The sequence below is a fragment of the Condylura cristata genome, unplaced genomic scaffold (assembly GCF_000260355.1).
Source record: "Condylura cristata isolate star-nosed mole 26May11 unplaced genomic scaffold, ConCri1.0 scaffold00005, whole genome shotgun sequence".
In the NCBI taxonomy this organism is placed as follows: Eukaryota; Metazoa; Chordata; class Mammalia; order Eulipotyphla; family Talpidae; genus Condylura; species Condylura cristata.
The window spans coordinates 29,524,204-29,545,031 of NW_004567106.1; the positions used below are offsets into that span (position 1 = coordinate 29,524,204).

The following is a 20,828-nucleotide window of genomic DNA, read 5'->3' on the forward strand; positions in this document are numbered from 1 at the left end:
GCGGCAGACCTCTCCTGACCCGCCCGCTGCTCCCCTCAGTGGTGTACTTCGTCGATCTGCCTGTTCTGCTCCCCACTCTGTCTCTGGTGAAGCCTCTCACCCTCCTCATCTCTGGACTGTACCCCAGTTCTGTACGAATAAATAAATAAACCTTTAAAAAAAAACTGCTCTAAAAATATAAAGTCTGTTCATTTGAAAGAAAGAAAAAGTAAACAAGGTATCAGTCGAGAAGAGTTCTGAATGACATAGTGTCAACTCTCATCCTATTAACACAACTCAACATTTTAAACAAGGCAATGACAGAACTGTGTTTCTGGAAGGAAAATTCCGGGGAGAAGGCAGAAGAAATCAGACCAGGGGACCAATACGAAGATTATAGTAAGGGTGATGGGTCTGAAGGAGTAAGGGGAGTGGGAAGTGATGGGGGTACATGGTAGTTGCATTACGCATCAAGGGGTGGGTGGGGACAAGGGCCAGTGTTTCCTCTGGGTTCCAGCTTAACCCATGTGGCAATGGTGCTGATAATACGAAAAGGAACAAATGCAATGAAGACTCAGGAAGTGTCTGGTGTTTGATCTGTGAGATTTTTGTACGCACAGAAGATGAATGTGCAACTATACTATGCTGGGCAGCTCCAAACATAGGCATGCCACTCAGAGGAAGCCAGGACTGCCTTAGAGACTAATGTGGGTGTGTCTCTGGCTGCGTTTATTCATACAGGGGATGTAATTTTCCTACCAGTGTATTTGAGTTATTAAGTTGTCAGAAAAGTCATAAAGCATTGAAAAACAGAAAACTACGTGATAACTTTTCTGAGCACCCAATATAATAATACACCACTGGTTAGCTGACGAAAGGAACCTCATCTAGTAGCCAAATGATTCTGTGAAAGTAAAATATCCCTATTTCCACAAAATATAAATGAACTTTTATAAAATACGTGTATCAGATATATTTGTAAATGGCTTCATGTGATATTGTAGTGACTAGGGTTGTTAACAACTGACCCTGAAATTCAATGATGTAAGACCACCACTTATGGTGTTGGATGGTCTGGAATTGCATGGGACACGAGGCATGACAGGGACAGTCTGTCTCCACATAGTCTGGGCTGGCATGTTCTAATGGGTGGGCATCTAGTGCTGGTTGTCAGCACGCAGACTTCAGTTCCCATTCCCCTGCACGTAGGCACTCCCTGAGGTCTCTCTGTGGGGGTTTAGTGTAGGCACCTGCCATCATGGACCTGGGTAATTAGAGCTAGATCCCTGGAGAGGGACAAGCACAACTGAATCCTTCTGTGCCCCAGCTGGGAGGTCACAGAGCATGGCTCCCACCACACTCCAAAGGTCAGCACTACCACACACCTCACAAAACTCCATGCTACAGAAAAGTGTCCATCACATAAGAAGAGCATGTGGGATTTGATGCAGCCATCTTTGGGAAATTAAATCTACAGGACAAGTCAACAGGAGACAGAAAGGGACGATCAGTAAAAACTCCAACCAGCAAACTTCATCCACTCCAGGTCCACTCACTTTTAGGGATTTAAAAAAGAGACATTCAGGCCCTCCCTGGTGGTGCAGCGGGTTAAAGCACAGCACTGAGAATCTAAAGCCGCTTCCGCATGAGTTCGATTCCCGCCTGCCCCGAAGGTGACCACATGGCGTGGCAGACCTCTCCTGACCCGCCCACTGCTCCCCTCAGCAGTGTACTTCGTCGATCTGCCTGTTCTGCTCCCCACTCTGTCTATGGTGAAGCCTTTCGCCGCCCCTGAGCCTTTGGCCTGTACCCCAGTTCTGTATGCACAAATAAATAAATCTTTAACAAAAAAAAAAAAAAAGAGACATTCAAATCCAAACGACATGGAAGCTCAAACATTACTGAATGCCCATTTAAAACCTAGCATGATCACCAGAGAAGCTAGCAATTTCTTCCACCTGTAGGGAGGGAAAGTGCCACTCAAGTTTAAGAATGTGGACTGTGTGCCACAAGAGAGGTTGGTGGTTCTGGTGCAAGTCATGTGGGAGGGTTAGACATGGCCCCATCCACTGACCACAATGACAAGTCTCAACTCTGTACTTTTCAATTCCTCTGCTAAATTCATCTAATCTAAGCCACTCTGCACAGAGCTCTGTTGCTCTTTGGTGCTAATAAGTACTTTTAAATGATTGAAACAGATAAATGATTCAGATAAGATAAATATAGTGATGAATATCTATTTAAAACCTAGCACAATCACCAGAAAAATCTGTTTATTTTGTATAGTACAGAACACCAAAGAGCAGAGGTTATAGCAGAGGACTGTTAATTTACCAGTCTCCAATTTGTTTTTCTTTTCTTTTAACAACTCTCATTTAAATCAACACACACACTTAAATAAATATCCCATAACCAAGAAAACTAGTCCATTAATGTGAAGATGGTTCAATTTACCATATAATTATAACTTACTGTATACATTTAAGGAATACAAAATCAAGTGATTACCTCCATAATCACTGATCATATCTTAGCAAAATTCAGCATCTATATTTGGGAAGTTTTTTTTTAAACATTCAAAATAGGAATTAATATATAATTTTTAATATGATAAAATACATAAACCTCAATCCCAAAGCCAGGATGTTACTTAAAGTTGGGTAGCATTAGCTGCTACCCAACTCACATCAGAAATAAAAGCAAAGATAACCTTCTGCTCTCCACTACTATTTGACATTCAATACAAGCTATAAGCCAAAGCAATCAGACCAGAAGATAGAGATGTTAAGATCACACAAACTGTCTCTACTTGCAGGTGAAATAACAAGATATCTGGAAAATCCAAGAGAATCCACGAGAAAAGCTGATGCAACCGATTAAAAAATTTAGTAAAATAGCGGAGGGTAGAATTAATGTAAAACACCATCAGTAAAGTCTGACGGTGTGCTCAAGAAGATGGAGAAACAGTCATATACTGAGGTGGGAATGCAAAATGATATGTAGTCTGCCTACCAAAGGAAATGCAACACTATCTAACAAAATTACCCATTTACCCTGGAACCTAGCATTGCCATTTTTAGACATCTCTCCCCAAGAAAGAGTGACAAAGATAGAATTTTAGAGGCACTCAAAATAAAAATCGATGTGTACTATTTTACCATGTTAAAAAAATGCATAAATCAAACCCCTTGTGACAGGTGCACAAGATTATTGTTCACTGCAGGGCTGTTTCTGATAGCAATAGACTAGAAAACAATCTGCATGTCCAGCAATATGGGATGGGTTAAACTAGGACATATCCATTGAATGAAACACTACAGCTCTGGCTGAGGGGTAAAGAATGTTTCTATGTACCATGTGGAATAAGCTCCAAGACCTGGTCTTAGCTGAAAAAAAGCAAAATAGAGAAAAGTACATCAGTTACAGGACAGGGGGAGGGGCACCTTTGAGCCCCCAAACCTACCCACTCTAACTAGGTTCTGCCATCCGCCTCATCAAGGCAAAACATGAAAGACCTTTAATGGAAAATCACTTTAATACAATCAGTGTGCAATACAGCAAACACAAAGAATATAGTTTCTAAATCAAACACCCAAAGTTACCCATCCTTTTGTGGGTAAAAGTCTACCTAAAAGGGATTGGCCTAAAGCAAAACCTGAAAGTCCTGCACAGTCTAAAGCATCTTCCAGCAGGGACCCATAGAAAGAGGCCACAAATGGCCAGAAAGTCTGAGAGGAAAAGAGCAAAATGAAAATCAAAATAAATGCTAGCATACTTAACCTCCCCATGGGTCTCTCACCCACATCTGTTTCACTCAGTCCAGGACCAAGAAACAAGAGCCGCTTCTTCACATGTCTCCCTGTTCCATATGCCTCCCTCAGGGCTCCTCCTGGCTCTCTATTCTGCTTCCTTCCTCTTCAGTCTCCTCTCCAGATTCTTCTCTCCGCTCAGCTCCACCCTCCTTTGGGTGGGGCAAGGAAACCGGAACCACCCCATTTCCTGAGGATCACCCTATTATATATCTAGCATGTAGCACCCATCTAAGGAAGTGAGGGGAGGGCTGAATATACGCGTGTGGGTGTGTGTATGTGGACCGTGATTTTAAATGGAAGGGCAAAGAAACTTTCCAAACCTACAGAAGAAAAGAGAAACGGAGTAAAGACAGCACGGTGAGGAGCTGGACTTCTACGACGATTTGTCATTTGTACATTGGACTTTAGAACCAGATAAAAAATTTACTTAATTATAAAACAAAGGCCAGAGCAACAAACATAAATTTCACCATTGACCCTATTTTAAAGGCGGTGGACAAATCTGCATAGAAAGGAAAACGAGCAGAATCAATGTGATGGATCAGACCATGGAGCAAATTTCCAAGAAAGAAGTAAAGTTCTAATGGGCAAAGACAGAGAATGAACAGATGCTAATAGAGAGACTTACCTCAACCTTGCTGTCAGGTTCATGGTCAGCAGCCGAGAAATACACAACCTCCTGCACTTCATCCCTGGGCCGAGCTGAATTTTTTCCGAATACCACCAGCCCTTCCTTAGCCCGTGGTGGGAAGGCCACAAAACAGTAACTCGGAGGAGCTACAGCCATCCTGAAAAGAAGAGTTCCAGAGAAATACATTCCATCGGTGGGTTCCTCAAACACATTTCCCCAACTAAAATAGCTTTTGTATTGATCTATGTGTAGCCAGCTAGCTCATTAAGTGATCCCAGCTGGCAAATGAAGGTGGGGTGCCTGGAGTAGAATTACAGAGGCCCTGAGACTAGATAATAGTGTTTAGGACTCTGTGGAATTAAACAAGCTCAGATTTGCAACAAACCGCAGTGGCAGCCAAAAGTGCAATGACGTAGGAAAAAGGAAAGGAGGTTATTGTTCCAGACAGAACACACACACACACACACACACACACACACACACTGCAATCTGTCACAGTAATAGAAATATATACTTTATAACAGGGCACCACAGAACTGATGTGAATCTAGAGATGCTCCTCTCCAAACTGGGTCCCTGTCCAAGGTCCCCTATCTCAAATGCCAGCTCCATCATCCATCCACAATTTTGGAATGATCCTTACCAGCTGTTTCACCATGTTAACATATCACCAAGTCCTGTATATTTCATCTCTCAAATCTTTATGGAAACTCTACTTCTCTGCAAATCAGCTATATCACCCTGCACCAGGTTACCATTATCTCCAGCCTGAATCACTCAGCAACTTTCTAAGGGGTCTCTCCACAACTTCTATTACTCTCCCTCCAAACCTTTTCTACATTGCAGCTAGTGTAATCTGTGGGTCAAGCAGGTGCCCTCAGCTAGTCACATCTCTCACTATTCACCTCTCCATGCTCTTCAGCACACAGCCTGTTTTCTGGTTTCCCCAGTACTCCCAGGGCCTTTGCACTGGCGCCTTTCCTGAGCACTTGCCTCTGCTCTGTACACCCGAACCACTGGCTGAGTTAATATCTGCTTTCACATGCCAGCTCGGATATCACCCTATCTATGCTACTGTGCTACATACTCCAGGGACTCCTGTTCTTTTCCTTTATGGAGCAATCACAATCTTAAGTATCTGTGTGATTATTTTAATATCAACAATCAATTTTTAGTCTTTTCCACTCAAAGTTGAAGCACTATAAATGCAGGGACCATGTCTTTTCTCACACTCCTGTAAACTAAGTGCTACATGGTTCTTTCTGCAGGCTAGATTTTCAATTAATAATAAACAAATGTTCTGTCCTATTTTTTTTTTAAATACTCCACCAAACTGAAGCTAGCACTCTGCAACTCTTTCTTATCACCATTCCTCTGTGCCTGGCTAGAATGTCCTTCCCTTAGTTTTGGGGCCTGTCCTTCAGGTTTGGCTTCAAAATCCTTTCCTTTTGGAAAATTCCTATAGAGGACTCAGTCATTTTCTTGCATTGAATAAGCACCGATGCATCCATTGCTTGTAAGTGCATCATTTCAGCTGTTTCAAATAAAGACCCTCAATTTTGATCAGTTTCTCCCTTGTACTGCTGGCACTCAGAAAATATTATTTATTGAAATAGCTAGCATATTTATATTATAAAGTATCCACCTTAAATGTGTATTATTTTCTGAGTCCAAGACATAAATGAGAGCTGAAGCTATGTTCTCAGAAAAGCAGCTGGAATTTAAAACTCAGCCCCTACCCACCAGCTGTGTGACCTTAAGTAGAAAACCTTACCCCTAGGTTTTGTCTTTGTACATGTTTTGCCCTAGCCTACAAATTTATTATGAACATCAAGTGAAATGATGCTTGAAAACATAATTTGCAATTGTGGGGGCTGCATGAGCATAAAATATTTTATTGGGTTTTGGCTGTGCTAGTAGAACGTTTGTCAAATTTCAATTGAGTAAGCCCATCAAAACCAACCCACCTCACTCATAACTGCAGTACTGATCATATCACTGAGTTGTACATTCTCTGTTTTGAAATGTCTTTTTTTTTTTTTAAGATTTATTTATTTATACATACACAGCTGGGGTATACAGGCCAGAGGCTCAGGGACGGTAAGAGGCTTCATCAGAGACAGAGTGGGGAACAGAACAGGCCGATGGATGAAGTACACAGCTGAGGGGAACAGTGGGTGGGTCAGGAGAGGTCTTCCACAGGGGATCAAACTCATGCTGAAGTGGCTTTAGCATCTTAGTGCTGTGCTTTAAACCACTGCACCACCAGGGAGGTCCTAGAAATGTCTTTTTGATGAGCACCTGCTGTTCCAGGATCCAGGCTAGTTCAAGGGAATCTGCACAGGCATACCCTGGACTGTCAGAGCTCTTCCCCTTCTTGCTTATGGCAGGCCCCTCCCAGGACACAGAGAAATGGGGGAGCCCAGAGCCCTGCCATCAATTCCCTCCCACCGCAGGAAAAATCCCTCCTCTCTTTTGTGAGTAAGAAAAGGCAGAAAGATAAAGAGACTTTAGTTCTTTCTTCCTTTAACTTTTCCTAGTACCACAAAAACTTATTTTCAGACTAGGGGCAAAGAGAGATAAAGACCGCTTGTATAAGAAAGACCTAGAATAATTATGAGATAAAATGCCTCTATAGAGCATTAACTAAAATTTGGGGATTGGGAGGAATTGTTGACTCAGTCAAATAAAGACCCCGGAGATCAGAAAAAGAAGGAGTGCATGTACTTATCTTTGGATGCTTCTCTATATAATACGACTCCTTCCCTCCCCTATTGTCAGGCCATTTCGAAAGTGCTTGTGTCTGGTACAAGCAGGACCTTACTTTATCTAATATATTAAAATGGTAGGAATCCACTGGTCTTGAATTTATGAGCTGAATCTGTAGAAAATAAATAAAACCCACTTGGTTTTTGACAAGCACCTACTCTTTAGCCAGTCTCTGCTTTGTCAGCAAGTCATTTGGGTCACTTGACGATGACAATGATGTAGGCAACAGAAGTTCATGGGTTTGTGGGATCAGGGATGCTGGCTTTTCTGCTGAATTTGTTAACAACTGGAAATGCTAAGAGGGAACAAATTTCAGTGCCTTTTTTTTTTTAATGCTAGACAAATCAACAAATTGTGCCTTACAGCTAGTAACAAACTAGCCAAAGATAATTGTCCATTTATTTTTCCTGGGTCACCATTCTAAACATTGACTAGATTCTGAAATGATATACCTAGATCATTTTGACTTTCTAGATCAATGCTATCCAAAAGGACTTTGGATATTCTATATTCTATATAGAAATATTCTATCTCTACTGTCTAATATGATGGCCACTAGTCCCCTGTGTTTTGAGGTGCAGTTAGTGTAGTTAAGGAAATTTTTAATTTTATGCATAACTCTAATCAGTTTAAATGTGAATGGCCAGGTGTGGCAAGTAGGATTCCCATTGGTCAGGGCGGCTGTTGAATCAATCCAGAGTGAAGATTTTCACATTCAGGCTTCCTAAAATTTCAGAAGTACTTATTTGTGAAGTCCTCTACTGTTTCTAATGACAAAATGTGTGTATCGCTCATATAAGTTGAAGAGCAAAGCGAAGACTTGACATCTTCAGACAACTGAAGAAAACAAAGTTAAGAAGCAACTACTGAGCTCACCAGGCAGAATGAGTTTAAAAACGGTCTCTTCTCCAGAAGATAAAGGTGATCATAGCCCTGGATGTCAGTTCTATTTGCTTTCATGAGAGTCTCATTTTCCTAAGGAAACTGGCCTCACTGTTCGCTGGAAATCCTTTGTGTACTTCTCAGGTCAGTTCCTCTCTTAATCTCTTAAAAGAACTTTTGATATCTTCTCTTTCTTCAAAGTGCCAATCAGCTCCTCTAAGCAGATCTCTACCTCCTCCTCCACAAAGACAGGGGTTTTATAGGTGGTGGGATGTGCACATATGAATACCTTGTGGCTGAAGAATGGGGAAGGAGCCAATAAGTCAAAGAGTCCATGAAGTGAAGGCCATAGTGAGAGGGACAGAGGCTGGAGAAGCAGATAGAGAGACCAGTAGACTTTGAGGCCATGGCAAGAAGGTTAGTACTAATAATAATCACTAAAGTCACTGAAAGTCTTTAAGCCAGATTTTAAGTTAGAAGTGGAGCCAGTGCATATAGACAACTTTTCAATGAAGTTGGCTGTGACAGGCCAATATGTGATTTCCACATATTAGGTGGAAATCAAAGGATCCACTCACAGGTAATTTCACTTCTATGTGCTACTCTAAAGAACCGATCAAGATATGGGTGTGATTTATGCAGTATTAATACTGGTGAAAATTTACTGTAACCTGTCGAATGCCAGAGAAATGACTAAAAGTTTATGCTACATCTATATGGTAAAATACTAGAAAACCATTAAAGATAGGTCTGTGAAGAGTTTTTAACTGCATGGGGAGAGGTTTGGGGAGAGCAGTCAAAAAAATTATCTTATGTATGCAAAAGTAAGCATATACAGTTCACATGTCTAACAAGGGCCCAATTTATAAAATACATATGTATATATATATATTTTTTTAAAGATTTATTTATTTGTGCATACAGAATTGGGGTACAGGCCAGAGGCTCAGGGGCGGTGAGAAGCTTCACCAGAGACAGTGGAGAACAGAACAGGCAGGTCCACGAAGTGCACTGCTGAGGGGAGCAGCGGGCGGGTCAGGAGAGATCTGCCACGCCATGTGGTCACCTCCAGGGCAGGCGAGAATTGAACTCATGTGGAAGTGGCTTTAGATTCTCAGTGCTGTGCTTTAACCCGCTGCGCCATCAGGGAGGGCCCATAAATGAGTTTTTTTTTTTTAATTTATTTTATAGGCCCTCCCTGGTGGTGCAGCGGGTTAAAGAACAGCACAAAGAAGCTTAAGCCACTTCCACATGAGTTCGATTCCCGCCTGCCCCGGAGGAGATCCACATGGCGAGGCAGACCTCTCCTGACCCGCCCGCTGCTCCCCTCAGCAGTGTACTTCGTCGATCTGCCTGTTCTGCTTCTCCACTCTGTCTCTGGTGGATGCTCTCACCCTCCGCATCTCTGGCCTGTACCCCAGTTCTGTACAAATAAATAAATAAATCTTAAAAAAAAAAAACCCATTTAACTCAACAAAAAAAGTAAACAACCCAATCAAAAAAGTGGACAAAATACCTATACAGACTCCCCCTCCAAAGGAGACATTCAGATGTCCTACAGGCATATGGGGAAAAAAAAGAGATCAACCTCACCTTCAAGGGAAATGTAAACCAAAAGCACAATGAAATATCACCTCACCCCTGTGCGTATAGCCTAGGTGGAAAGGAACAGAAACAATAATGTTGGTGTGAATGCGAAGGAAAAGGATCCTCCTCCACTGATGAGGGAATATCATTTGCTGCAGCCTCTGGGAAATGATGTGGCAATACCTTGAATAAAATAATTAATGGACATGCCATAAAAACCAGCAATAACAACTGCTAGGTATTTGCCCAAAGAATGTAAAAACACTAATACAAGGTTTACACTCTTGTGTAAATATCAGCTTTCACCACAACAGCCATTCTGGAATCAACCTAAGTGTCTAATGACATATATAACATGGATTATATAACACGGAAATTGCAGAATATATGCTCAATGCAATACTACTAGACTGTTTACAAGGATGAATAGTACCTGTATGTGCAAAATAGATGGATCCTGAGGTGTTTGTGCTAAGTGAAAGCAAAAGTCAGAAAGTGAAAGACAGGTATCAGATGGTTTCACTTGTTTGTGGGATATAAATAAGCAAAAAACAAACAAACAAACCGGCAAAGCACAGCAAAAGAGATTCATAGACTCTTTGAAAAATATATCAGTTTCCAGAGAGACTGGGGAATGTATAAGGGAAGGAAGGGGGTAAGACATTGTTTAGTGGAGGATAAGAGAGGCATGTGGACATATGAGAATGTACCCCCAAATTATCCAGCTATACAAACAACAAATTAATAAAAATTTGAGGAAAAAAGATATTAATAGAAAAAGGTTACAAGGAAATGTACCCAAAATTTAAGAATGGTAGCCTGACCATTCCTTTTTTTCCCTTAATTTCCAATATTTTATTCCAAATATTTATACTCATATGAACTTAAATGATCACAAAAATAATTTTTAAATAAACCGAGGGGATATTACCAATATATCCCCAAAATTTGGAATTAAAATTTTAATTTAACGAAAAAAAAAAATGGTTTCATTTCTATGTCTGAGATATCTAAATTTTCAAAACTAATAAACTTATTTGAATTATGATTAGTAGGAAATACTTTGTTCACAGTTACTATAATAATTCTGATACTTTATTTTACTTGTACAGCCTGTCCAGTTCAGAATTCCAAACGAATACACAAATTTTCACTAGCGTTATTCACGCAGTAGTGAGCAGACCGCCTACAGGTGCCTGTTAACAGGAAAAGAAAAACTGGCCCACCAGGAAGTCAATTCTCTGCTGACCTGAAAGGAAATCCTTCTGAAATTGATCCAAGGAAGCACAATTTTGTTCCTATCCTTTGACATAATACTGGCTAGCATACTAAGATTTTCACACCAAAAAAGAAAAAAACTCTGACAATTTAGTACATCTAGTTATTGTAAAAAAAATAAGCATTTGAAAATCTTGGTTTACAGGGTTTTTATGAAGTATTCCATTATCCAGGCATCACACAGGAAACACTAATATTTTTCTTTTTCTTTTGCAATCTATGCAGCATTATGACTGTCAGATTCTACTCCACAAAGAAAAATAAACTAAATTCCATCATACATGCTAGTGCAAAAATTTATTACGGATACTTTTTTCAGCATTTACATTCAATTCTGGAAAATAGAACACAACCCTTTGCTAATGGATTTTCTATTATAACTATACTTAAATCAACATTAAAATCAGTGAACAGAGCTTACCCAGAAATAATGCCATGATTGATGGCCATTTATTTTTAACTTGTTGGTTTTGAGGTGCAATTCTGAAGTTATTTTCTGAGCCATGGGAACTGAAAGTGGGATGGAATTTGGTATTATAGTATAAGCCTGAAACTGAAGCCATGTAAGTCTACAGCAGTTTTCCAAACTGCATATTATAGCTATTTCATGGGTTATGAAATCAACTTAGAAGATCAGCATTTTTTTTTTTGAAAAGCAGTTTTTATTGAAAAATATATACAACTCATATAGTAAGGTCAGTAAGATTAAATCATTTCCACTTTAAGTTCAAGCATATATGTAGACACATAAGTGAGTGTATCTACTGGGTCAAGATAAAACACTTCTCTCTTACTTTGGACCTCTAGCAAAAATCCTTAAAAGCCACAGCCTCAAGGGGTAGGCCTACAGAATAAGGCTTCTTTGTGGTAAATGCCAATTAGGATTCTTGCCAGGTTAGAAATAAACTAACAGTTCCAGTTAATGAAACACTCCAATTTAACTCGCATAGATGATTAAACTAATAGGCATTTCCAAGGGAGTATTTGTTAAGAATGTTTTAAAATACATTTAATGTTGCATGCTATTTGAGAGGAGGGGAGGTTAAAAGACCAGGCTGGGGTAAAGATGCAAGTTATAAGTATGAAAGCAGCATAGAGCTGGTATCATTTCTGTGGTGGAGAAAGGGGTCAGGTCATTCTCTAGCTGGGATGGTATGAAAAAATATTTGGTACTTTCCTTCTTCCATCCCCCATCTCCAGTCAGTTCTCAGGATGGGTCACCTGTTTTCCTTTACATTGGGCTTGTCCAGTGGAACTTTCCACACTGTCCAATACAGTAACCATTAGCCAGTACTAGTCAGTACTTGAGATGTGGCCAGTGAGAATAAGTGACTGAATCTTTAATTAACTTGAAATTATATAGCCATTCACAAAAAGACAACTATTGTTTAATTTCACTTATGAGGGTCCCAGAATAGTCTAATTCCCACAGACAGAAAATAGAATAGCTGTTTCCAGAAGCTGAGGGTGAGAATGGGAAAAATAGGGAAATAAGGGATTATTTAATGGGTACAAAGCTTCAATTTTACAAGACCAAAAGTCCGTGAGATCAGTTGTTCAACAAAATGAATATACGGATGAACTTTATGTTATATATACTTTACTGTGATCAAAATTTTTTTTAAAGAAATGAGTCCATGAATCCAGAGGCTATGGTGCTGGACCAGGGGGTAGCACTGATCGCTGATAGCATGGGGTATTGTGCTATCCACTGGGGTAAGGTAGTCTGAAGCTCAACTTCTAAGCATCCTTATCAGACTCCTTTCAGGATTCATGACTTCCTCTTGGGAACAAGATACTAGCACTTTCCTGAAATTCACAGCATAGAAGCTACATCTACCAGTATACACCCTCTGAACAGTGATAAGAGCTGGGTGCAGGCTGCTGGGGGCACTGTACCCCTGTAGCTAGGAGACCACTTGCAGAATGTCTATACAGGGAGAGAGGAAACTGCATGGGAGAAAAGGTCTTTGTCCTCAAGTTTACTGAGTAGTTATTGAAGGCATGAATGCGCTGAGCCCAACGAGGGTTTTCTTAGCCTGACTGCCAAACTGCCCTGCCCTTTCATCTCAGTGGAGCTATAGATTGTCTTTCATCAGGCATCTTATTTAATAATAGGAAAGTCTTGAGTTGCCTGAGATGAAGGAAATGACTGCCCATATCAGTTATAGGCTTAATAACTATTTTGCTAATAACTGTGACAAAGTGCCTTTAAACACACATGCAAACACACACACACGCTGAAATCCAAATGTCCATTTAGACTTCCTTACTCTCCAAGCTCCAGGTTTTACCACACAGACTGGGTAAGTTTAACCCAATATCTATGAATTGCAGCTTTCCAGAAAAATCAGTTATTCTATTTTCTTCACTGGTAAGTTATTGATATTCCTGTTGAACTGAAAATGAGAAATGTTAATGATAAACCAATTTTTCTGCCATATATCTGCTATTGAAATAGTAAGGGACAACTAAGGCATTGAAGAAGAAAATTATCTAACTAAAATGTTGGTTGTAAATGTTAATGTGTTAATGTATAAAAAGCATATAAATTAGCTCAGATTTATCAAGCACACCCAAAAGAAAGCTCCTACTAAGTGTTTCATGGAAAGCTCAAGATGATAGAAAGCAAAGCTCTAGGACACAATCAGGGAATTCCTATTTCTAGCATCCAGTGTTTTGGGTGAAGAACTATCTAATAGGTGAAAGACCACAGAGGTAGTAAGAAAATGGGCTTTGGACTCAACCTGGATTCAATGGTTCTCTGTCACCTTTCTAGGGCAGGGATAATGACAGGCATATAGGCAATTATAAATGAACTGGAACTTGCAAATACTTTTGAAGTGCTCACAATACCATCTGGGGCATACAAAAGGCCTCAATCATCATTTGAATGAGAGAAGGTACATGATGAACGCTGTTACTCTGTCAGGGTGTGATCTGTTCAGACTTCAGAAATTTGACTCTTGCCTTAGTGTCTAAATGGTTTTTCATTACTAGGAAGATTTGCTTCATTGTCACTTGATATCTTTTAAGAGCTGTTTAATATTCCCTTTTTTTATAAGTACAAGGGTAACACCTACTTCTGACAGCTAGCTCTCACAGTCTGCAGTACCAGTCTAGAGCTGACATAATTTTGGGCAATAAGGGGCATGCCGGGGTGGCAGAGTGCAAATATGTTTTGTTTTATCCAGAGTGCTGGCCTAGGTAGTGTTTTTAAAATTCCAAATTAGCAGCTAACATTTTTAAATTGAGAGATTTTTCAGAAATCCAGAAAAACCTGACAACACTAGATTTACATGGAGCATATAGTGGGAAAGGAGGCTACTTATACTTCGTCTTCTATAAGAGAAAAAGAACAAGGAAATCTACTTGACAATGGTATTCGAATTTGGCCACTCATAAAAATTATCTGGGGAGCACGTCAAAATGGCAGACTCCTAGACACCACCCCCCCTTGGAAATTCTGATTGGAGGGGTCCAAATTCAAATCATAGGAAGGATGTTTTTATTTATTTTTTAAAAAGATTTGTGTATTTATGCATACAGAACTGGGGTACAGGCCAGAGGTGCAGGAGCAGTGAGATGATTCACCAGAGACAGAGTGGGGAGCCGAACAGGCAAATTGATGAAGTGCACTGCTGAGGGGAGCAGCGGGTGAGACAGGAGAGGTCTGCTGCACTGTGTAGGTCATGTCTGGGGCAGGGATGGAACTCGCATCTGCACCAAAGCAGCCACTGCATTTGCACCACCAGGGAGGGCCTAGGAAGGATATTTTTTAATAAAGCCCAGATGATTTGGATACAGCCAGTTAAAACTGGTATGTAATATCCAACCCCTTTGCTTCTCAGAAGTATTATCTATTGTTTTCTGCCAGATTTGTTTTTTGATTGTGTATACTTTCAACAAACATGCACACATACACACACATTAAAAGTACAACACATCCCAATTGAGATGGGAAAAAAAGGTACAAAATGATGTAAAAATAAACATTTGTAAAAAAAAAAAAAATAAAGAACTAGAGTTTCAAAAAAATAAATAAATAAATAAAAGGAAAAAAAAAAAGTACAACACATCCTCTTAAGGCATCAACCAGCCTCAAGGATTATCACCTTTTGGTCTGTTGGCTTCTCAATTTTGTTTTTAAGGAAGTCATTTAATTTTAAATTAATGTTGCTGAATTCAGCAATAGCATTGGCTGCAATCATCTCTACTTTTAAGATGAAAGTTAATGAAACTCATCCCTGACTATGTAAAGAGGATTTTCTTTCTTTCATGTTTTTTGTTTGTTTGTTTGTTTGTTTGTTTGACTTTAAACCTGGTAAATCACACAAAAAAGCCAGGAACTTTGAATTGTTGTTACTGAAGTATTTTTGCATTATTCACTGTTTTAAAGAAAATGTTTTATTCAGCTATTTGAAAATTACTTTAAAAAGGTATTCTTCATTGGACATACATGCAATATGAATCCTTTGGTGACAATCATAAGTTTTCTGCTTTAGATAGTGAGAATTTTGAGTCAAAGAAGAATATAATATGATTTCTGGAAGCTGAATATTTCTAAATCAATAGGTCCAACCAAAAAATAGCTTTTGGATATTCTTAATATTGCACATTTGTAAAAACAATAGTTCAGGGCCTCCCTGGTGGAGCAGTGGTTCAAGTCTCGGCAATATTACGATCTCCAGTCACTGCTGCAGGAGTTTAATCTCTGGCCAGGGAAGTGACCCACATGGCACAGCAGACCTCTCCTGTCTCGCCCATTGTTCCCCTCAGCAGTGTCTATTTCAGTAGATCTTCCTGTTCTTCTCCCCACTCTCTCTGGTGAATCCGCTCACCCCCACATCTCTGACCTACACTCCAGTTCTTGTATGTATAAATAAAATAAATCTTTAAAAAAAAATAGTTCAAATGCATACATCATTATTCTCTGTCCAGTCAGTGATGGTATGTGATGGAGTCATGGGCCACTTGCAAAAATTCCACAGCACCCAGAGAACCTCTGTCTATCACTTCAGTGCATAAAATATGGTTCCAAAGAACCACAATTAAAACAAAGACACCCCACTGAAAGAGGGGGAAAATAACTTGCACAGCATACCCCTGACAGAACTGACACCAAAGTTCTACAAAGACCACATACAACTCAACAAAAAGAAAACAAATAACCCAATTTTTAAAAATGAGCAGAAGAGGCCCTCCCTGGTGGTGCAGCGGGTTAAAGCACAGCACAAAGAAGCTTAAACCACTTCCGCATGAGTTCGATTCCCGCCTGCCCCAGAGGTGATCCACATGGCGAGGCAGACCTCTCCTGACCCGCCCGCTGCTCCCCTCAGCAGTGTACTTCATCGATCTGCCTGTTCTGCTCCCCACTCTGTCTCTGGTGAATCCTCTTACCCTCCGCATCTCTGACCTGTACCCCAGTTCTGTACGAATAAATAATCTTTTTTAAAAAAAATGAGCAGAAGAGTTAAACAGACATATTTCCAAAGAAGACATACAGATGGCCAACAGAAGAATTAAAAAAATGTTCAGCATCATCATTTATCATCAGGGAAATGCAAATCAAAACCACAATGAGGTACCACCTCAAAAAGACTAGAAACAACAAGGGTGTGGAGAAGGAACTCTTTTACACTGTCAGTGGGAATTTAGACCAGTCCAACCCCTGTGGAAAGTAGTACGGAGATTTCTCAAAAGACTAAAAATGGGTCTTTTATAAAACTCAGTAATTCTACTCCTAGGTTTCTACCCAAAAATCACTAATTGGAAAGGAAACTTGCAATTACTATAGTCAAGCTATAAAAACAACCCAAATACCCAGAGACTGATGGGTAGATCAGGAAGGTAGGAAGGTGCGGTATGTCTATATTATGAAATACTGCTCAGTGATCAAAAAAGATAAACTCATACCATTTACAGCAAGCTGGATGAAGCTTGAAGGGATTATACTAAGCATAAGAAGTCAAAAGGAGAATGACAAATACCAGAGAGAATCACTTAAATGTGGAACCAGAGAAATCAAAGGATCAGATAAAGCCAAATTTAAAAACTAACTCTTGAAAGCTGACCACAGAACTTAAACATCCAGTGAGGAAGGAGGAGAAAGATGTGGAGGAGTGGGAAGAAAGTGAGGAGGAAACACTGTGGAGGATTGTGGCAGACTATGGGTGCATTGGTGGTAGATACAATACAGTAACTATACCTAAAGTGGGGGGACCCTGTATTTCCAAAATGCCAACAACCATGCAAACCAGCGATACCGCAATGAAAAACTTAAACAAGAAAATTAATAAGAAATGGTTCTACTGTAAACAACTTTGCATGCACATCTCTTTTTACAAGAGCTTTTCTCTTTAAGATTTATATTTATTTATGCATACAGTACAAACCAGAGGTGCAGAGGTGGTAGAGGATTCATAATAGACAGAGTGGGGACCAGAACAGGCAGACTGACAAGTACACTGCTAAGGGAAACAGAGGGTGAGAAAGCAAAGAGCTTTTTTCAAGTAAGGATAAAGAGATGAGCTGAATGACATCCAGATCACAATGGATACCATGACTTTTTAATGCAAGGAAAGAGTAAATTAACAGCTTAAACAGAATTCATTTTTCACTTAAACTAGCCAAGTTAGAAAAATATAGTCAGTTCAAGTTAATTGTGAGAAGGATGTTTTCTAATGCAGGGAGGTTCGTAGTTTCATTTTAAGGTTAAGAAAAATAGAAAATGATTTGCATGCCATCAGTAATAAATGTTAGGACTGGGAAATGAGGATAATCTAATCAGTTACTTATTATATATTTTTTTAAAGATTTATTTATTTATGCGTATAGAACTGGGGTGCAAGCCAGAGGTGCAGGAGCAGTGAGAGGATTCACCAGAGACTGAGTGGAGAACAGAACAGGCAGATTGACAAAGTACTCTGCTGAGGGGAGCAGCGGCCGGGTCAGGAGGGGTCTGCCACACCATGTGGTCACCTCCGGGGCCAGGGATGGAGCTCATGCTGCAGTAGCTTTAGCTTCTCAGTGCTGTGCTTTAACCCACTGTGCCACCAGGGAGGGCCCTCATTATGATTTTTTTTTTAAAGATTTATTTATTCATACAGAACTGGGGTACAGGCCAGAAATGAGTAGGGTGAGAGGATTCACCAGAGACAGAGCGGGGAGCAGAACAGGCAGATCAACGAAGTACAGTGCTGAGGGAAGCAGCGGGTGGGTCAGGAGAGGTCTGCCACACCATGTGGTCACCTCCAGGGCAGGTAGGAATCGAACTCATGAGGAAGTGGCTTTAGCTTCTTAGTGCTGTGCTTTAACCCACTGCGCCACCAGGGAGGGCCCTCATATGGTTTTTAATGGAAAAATCTGATAGGCCCAGATTCTGGGTGCAGTTGCTCACTAAGTACTTCATCACAGAATGTGACCATGTCTACTATGGACTGTTATAGGGATAAAATGAATTAATATGGGCAGAGACTCTGAAATAGAACCACATTCAAGAAAGATTTGTTCCCTTAACTTTTTCTCAAAGAACAGGGTTCTGGGAACATAGTGATAATGAAGATAAAGGAAGAAAAATGTGTTTGAAATAGGTAGGAATGTGTTTAGCTGCCAAAAACACCCTCTGTGGGAAAAAATCTTCTGAGCAAGCTGCATCCGGGGTCTTTCATTTACTTCTGTACTCACTTCTGACATTGCTGTCATTGTGTCCACTAATTTTACAAGGTTGCTTTGAATTATGACCTTCCTATTCCCACCATCTGTTTTCCTCTCCCATCTAAACATGCACTGTCTGTTCTAGTCTTTTCCTATTATATGACTTCACATGTACCTGTTAACTTTATTTTAAAAAAATCTTCCCAATCATTCTCAAAATGGTAGTTGGTCACTTAACTATCCCTGTTTTTTGGTTTTTGTTTTTTTTTTTTTAATGCTAAACATTTATTTCCTATGAAAGGAAGTAGTAAGATGCAGTGCTAGCTAGTGTGAAAGCATAGGTTACTTTATATTTAGCAAAGTAGAATTCAAATCTGCTTTGATAATATCCATAAAAGCTAGAGTCAGTTGCATTTTACCAATAGGAAAGTCATCCCATTTATTATTAAAAATAATATGTACGTGCATATATATGCACATACAAATGTATGTTTGTATACATATACATTTATGTAAATATGAATATATGTGATAGGAGGAAGGGAGGAAGGAAAGAAGGAATTTCATTGAAAGTTGGGAACAGAGTAAAGGTCAGATATGCAGATAGGAAAATTTCACTTTTTCTAGATAAAAGTTTAAATATTCTTTATAACAAGTTCATATTACTTTACTATATTTTTAATAAAAATCTGATTGCTTTAGTGCTTAAGAAGGACATTTAAGACATTTCATTAATTCTTTCAGGTCACTAGGGCACTTCTAAGTGCAATTTAAAACACAAAGTGAGGTTTTACTTTAAGAGGTGAAAAGATATTCTAAAAAGACTTTGATCATCTCACCCAGCAATCCCACTCCTAGGTATCTATCCAAAAGACACAAAAACACTGATTGAAAAAGATACCTGTACCCCCATGTTTATTGCTGCTTTATTTACAATTGGAAAAACATGGAAGCAGCCCAAATGCCCAAAAGTAGATGACTGGATTAGAAAGATGTGGTACATATATACAATGGAATATTACTCAGCAACCAAAAAAGAGAAGCACATGTCTTTTGCAGCAACTTGGATGGAGTTGGAAAAGATCATGCTTAGTGAGATAAGCCAGAAAGAGAAAGAAAAATACCGGATGGTTTCACTCATAGCAGGAGTATAATGGACCAGGCGAGAAAATAACAAAAATAATGAACAACCATATACCAGAGACATTCTGTGGGGGTGGAGTGGGGAATGGGATCAAAAACGGGGGGGGGGGGAGGGAGGGAAATGCACGGGACTAGGGTGGTGGCACAGGGGTGATCTGATGATGGGAAACCCGCGGGGATTACAATCGAGAGGGAAAAAAAAATGTGCAAAATGATGTAAAAGACTTTGATCATTTAAACTAAGATTTTTAAGAAGTCAGATGAATTACCAACATGCATTTTGAGACCCTAAGGGCCTATAAGCACTATGTTTAACCCAAGGGAGAATGGAGTTAAAAGACATTCTCAAGGCTTTTGTCATCTATAAGAGAGACTTACGTACAATTCAAGAAAAGACATCAGTAACTCAAAGGATAGCCAGAAATACTTAAGGGTGTTTTCAGGAATGCCTAGTTCTTCTTTGGGAAGTAGATTAAGCACTGGGAGATTTAGGTTAAATATATACCTACTGAGAACAGAAAAGAAATACTACCATCCCAAGCTCCTCTCAGTTTTAAGAAGAGAAAACAGGGAGCCCTGGCTCCCTCCTCTTTCAGTCACCCAGACAGGCTAACCTACATTCTATCCAATTCAGCTTACCACCATTCTAGATTGAAGGAGGGGGGTGGGGGAGGAGGGTGGCGGCTGATGATGCTGAGAGCTTCCAAGGAAGACAGGTGAATGTGTATCATTACTTGTTTTCATATATAGTAGATAACTCACCTGTTACAAAGGGAACAGGAATACATGGTCTTAGTCATCCCTTCCACTGACAAGGGCTTTCTAACAAACTATCCCTAAGAGTTGCTGAAAAGATGTTTCCTATATGTCCATTCTGTGGGAAGGTATGAGCATGAGGGTAGAAGAGACAAACAGAATGATGGAAACAATTATGTCGCCTAATACGGGACAGGTACAGAGTGTTAGAGGTTTTGGTTGATCTGCAACTGAGATAAAGCAAATAAATGTTCTACTTCACCCTTAATAATTCTTTTCTATATTTGTTGACTCTTCTATCTGTTTGCTTCCCAAGTTTTTTTGTGGTTTTTTTT

General features: G+C 39.8%; 1 protein-coding gene across 1 annotated transcript in view; it reads right to left on the minus strand.

The window, feature by feature from the left end:
* SCRN1 (secernin 1) overlaps window positions 1-20,828 on the minus strand; it is a 53,170-nt gene that overhangs the window by 26,547 nt on the left and 5,795 nt on the right. Inside the window, exon 2 of the mRNA XM_012720753.1 lies at window positions 4,420-4,579. Within this exon, the coding sequence (XP_012576207.1) occupies window positions 4,420-4,578 (159 nt within the window). The 5' untranslated portion in view covers window position 4,579. The remainder of the gene's footprint in view (window positions 1-4,419; window positions 4,580-20,828) is intronic.